The 3,799-nt window shown below is 38.5% G+C and overlaps 1 protein-coding gene across 1 annotated transcript; it reads right to left on the bottom strand.

Moving 5' to 3' along the window:
* Window positions 1–621: 621 nt before the first annotated feature.
* Window positions 622–2,455, bottom strand: LOC104411137 (melatonin receptor type 1B). Its single transcript, XM_010021488.1, has 2 exons — window positions 2,401–2,455; window positions 622–1,631 (listed from the first exon to the last, which is right to left on the bottom strand). Exons 1-2 carry the CDS (start codon window positions 2,453–2,455, stop codon window positions 763–765), a joined length of 924 nt encoding a protein of 307 aa, XP_010019790.1. The 3' UTR covers window positions 622–762.
* Between the last annotated feature and the right edge of the window lie 1,344 nt (window positions 2,456–3,799).

Below are 3,799 nucleotides of genomic sequence, written 5' to 3' on the forward strand. Positions count from 1 at the left end.
CAAATGCGTGAAGTGTGCTAAAGTGCACCAAATGACATTGGATTTATATATTTAGGTAAATAAATGGAGCACAATGAGAATTCAATGCTCTCTAAAGGAAGAATATTGTATAAAGTAAATGTGTAAGAAATCAACCATTTGTGTTATATTATCTACCATAAAATCGACCACAAAAGATGAACAAAGTAAATACACTGTATTCCCAATCTCGATGTATGTAAGTATGAAAAACCTGTGAGAAAAGGATCTAATGTTACTATTTGCTTTAACATAAATATTGTCTCCGATTTACAAGTTTGGTTCAAAGATACTGCTACTGCCACCAGTACATGCACAGAAATGTGATATTTGGCTTATGTGTGAACAGATTCATCCTCTTTGTTCAGACACATCAGGGAGGAAAATATCACTCCACAGCCTTGATGAGCTGCTGTACCCATAGACAAGTACCTGATGTATAAAGAATGCTAAAGTCCCGCTGCAGTAAAAAAATGCCTCATTCATATGTCTTGGAGTAGAATTCAGCTCTCAGAACTCAAACAGCTTGTGTTCACCTGCTCCTTTAATTCTGAAGTACATTTTCAATTGATATCTTGTACAAATCATGAGTTCAGAGCAATGTGCTTTATCAGGAGGGCGGTATTCCAACCACAAAGTGCCATTCAAATGGAAAGCCCCCAAAAGTTAGCAAGAATGATCAGAACATTACAACTGTATTCTCGGGTTTCTCCATGACAAACTCTTGCATTGACTATTACATGCTTACAAGGTACCAGTTTTCACATGGTCATTGTTGTTTAAAGCAGGAGAAGGTTTGCTCTTCTGACCATCAGTTCCTCCTTTGGACGTGTCCTGGAAGAAAAGTCTTGGCATCCACAGTGACATTAAAATCCTTTTGTATTCATTCCGAAAATTCTGGTTAAGAAGTCCGTATATTATTGCATTAAGGCAGCTGTTGAAGTAGGCCATGAAGTAGCTTATAATGAATAACCATTCAGGAACTTTTGGTGCCATTTCCATAGGATCAATGGCTACAGCCAGTCCGATGAAGTTTAGAGGTGCCCAGCAAAAGGCAAAAATCACAAAAACCACAAACATGGTAAGAAAGTTTCTGAAGTCACTTGGCTTCAGTCTTGGCTTTGTTTCTGACTTGACTCGTCTTCTAACTTGAAGCACTAAAACCCAAATTCGAAGGTAGCAGAAGCTCACAATGGTGATAGGGACAATGAAGTGTATTACCACAACAGCTATTGTATAGTAGGAGCTTGCAGTCTGAACAAATGTACATGAATAGATGCGTGGGTCATACTTTAAAGAGCCAACAAAAAAATTTGGCACAGTTGCGATTATTGTTAATACCCAGACTAGGGAGACGTACAGCATCGTGTTCCAACAGCTGTACACTTTGTCATAGGCAAAACTATGACATATATAGCAATACCGGTTTATTGCAATTGCAGTGATGTTGAAAATAGAGCCTATCACACTCAGTCCCATCACAAAGCCACTCACTTTACAGTGAATTTCACCCAATGTCCATCCATTGTGGAAAATAGCCAAGAGTACCAGTGGGTATGGATACAAGGCCACCACCAGATCAGCCAAAGCTAGGCTCACCACAAATGCGTTACCTGGGGAAAAGAAAAATACAGAGATGTAAGTCTGAAAGCAAGCATAGTTGTGAACAAGAAGAAAATGTGATATTTAATTTCAGGTAGATAGCTGCAACACTGAATTATTGATGATGGTGTCAGCAAGCAGCAGGTGTATAGAACTAATAGGTCTGTATGGAAAGGAATTTTACAATTCAGCTTAGAACACCCCATAAATGTCTGCAGCAGCATGATGTTTCAAATCTGGCGGTGACCTAATTATAGCCTACCTTTCTATTTTAATCTTTAATAAACATAACCACCAGCAAGCCATTGCATAAGCATGTGTTGATATGTTTCAGTGTAGCTAACTCCACAGCTGGATTGAGTAAGGGGAAAAAGAAAACAAGTCTGAATTGTACCAGGTAGGCGAGCCGTTATGCCATTATAACCTATCACTGGAATGCTAACAGGCTTAACAGGTATCAAGGGGAAGGATATACAAAGATTAAGTCTATAGGGATTACAAGAATGTGTTGTTTTATGTATTTTCTAAGTTGCTACACAATAGTGTGTAGTATAGGTATTTTCTCTATGAATGGCCTACCCATATTGCAGTTATTTTCCCATTTGATTGACTAAGGAAGGGAGAATTGCCTTCACCACCCTCTGTAGAAAGGAGTATCTAATTATACAAAGGAAAAATGCATTTATGCAAGAGGAAGCGTCTGAATTCATGGCAGGAGCCTTTAGATCCTTTGCTGCTGATGACATTTAAAGAAACTTTAGTGGGATGGTTGGGACCTACTGTCTCTTTTTAAACTGTCCTTTTCATCAGTTTGCGATTTCTGGATATTGTTCATAACGATACTTTACTAAAATAGTAGGATTGTAAACTATATTCCTGAACCATTAAATGTGAAATAATTTGCTAGGATCTTCCCAGGAGACAGAAAATAGAGGTACAAACTAGATTCTTAGCATTTAGTTAGCGTAAAACACATTTCTGGTTTGCTTACTCATTTTTTTTTGCTTGGAGTCCTTCACAGCCACAACAGATGTGCAAAAAACCCAAGTAGCTTTTAAAACCATGTGTGGAACATTGTTGCTTTCTGAAAAGAGCAATTAGATCTTCAGTTCCACAAATTTTGAGCTTTCTAGTCCTCATCTAGGAAGGCAGTTCTCCATTTAATCTTAAGTACAGCAATAACGCTGAGGATAAAGACATCATTACCTGGGAGCCATAAACCAACCAACCATGTATGATTTAACTCCTCATAAAAATGACCCAAGTTCATCTGTATACTATTGGCCCCACCTGCTCTGCATCTGTAGCTTGCTTAACCTGAATTAAGGAACAGGGAGCTCACCTTCTTCCATTCACTTTAAGGGAAGACCATGCTCATCAGTATTTGCACAACTAGTGAACATCACAGAAAGCAGGATTATTCATCTGCAGGTGCAGAAACTTGGCTTATCTGAGGAGTTGTACACATCTTATTTTAGACAGTTCCTTGCTATATGTTTAGCAGCCTGTCTCACACTCTTTATACTTTAAAGGTCGCACAAGTGTTTTCACAGCTACAGTTCACTGGCAGTGTACTGGATGTAAGGCAATTCAATGCTATTTGTCTTAGAAGCAGGATGTAAGCCAATAGTATTGTGCTGGGTTTTGTGCCCTCCCAAGCCACAGTCACTCCCTGGTTTAGGTTTGAGGGGGTCTATTTGAGCATGTTGTTAGAGTTGCACAAAGAGGTATTTCCTGTTGGCTTTATACGCACTGTACTGAATACAGTACAGGAATGTCATGCTGTCATAAAAAAGTAAATGTAATTGTCAGACGCAAACCCACATAAAGTATTTTTTACTCAGGATTTCTAAGGCATTAGAAAAGTGTCTCTGGTTTGGGGCTTTGCAGTTCAAGACAGCAGTCAGCTGTGGTTAAACATAATCTAGACCAAAGCAAATATCTACCAGTTTCACTATCTGTGAGAAAAGGCTGAACAAACTAGGAAGATGACTGAGGGGAACATTCAGCTCTTTCAATCTTGTTTGGAAATTTACTGTAAAATGCATTTGTCAAAAGAATTTCAAAATTTGGGTGTGATTTAGTACTTCTTGAAAATTTCAGCTGCAATGAATAAGGGCAGTTAGCAATGAACTTACCAAAACTGTAATATACCACTTTGCAACAAGAAGAATGGTGC

Source organism: Nestor notabilis, unplaced genomic scaffold (genome assembly GCF_000696875.1).
Source record: "Nestor notabilis isolate BGI_N333 unplaced genomic scaffold, ASM69687v1 scaffold23550, whole genome shotgun sequence".
Classification (NCBI taxonomy): Eukaryota; Metazoa; Chordata; class Aves; order Psittaciformes; family Psittacidae; genus Nestor; species Nestor notabilis.

Coding starts and splice junctions, on each gene's coding strand:
- LOC104411137 (XM_010021488.1), bottom strand. CDS start 2,455: ATGAACAATATCCAGAAATCGCAAACTGATGAAAAGGACAGTTTAAAA. Junction 1,632..2,400: donor GGACAGTTTAAAAAGAGACA/GTAGGTCCCAAC, acceptor TCTTTTCCCCAG/GTAACGCATTTGTGGTGAGC.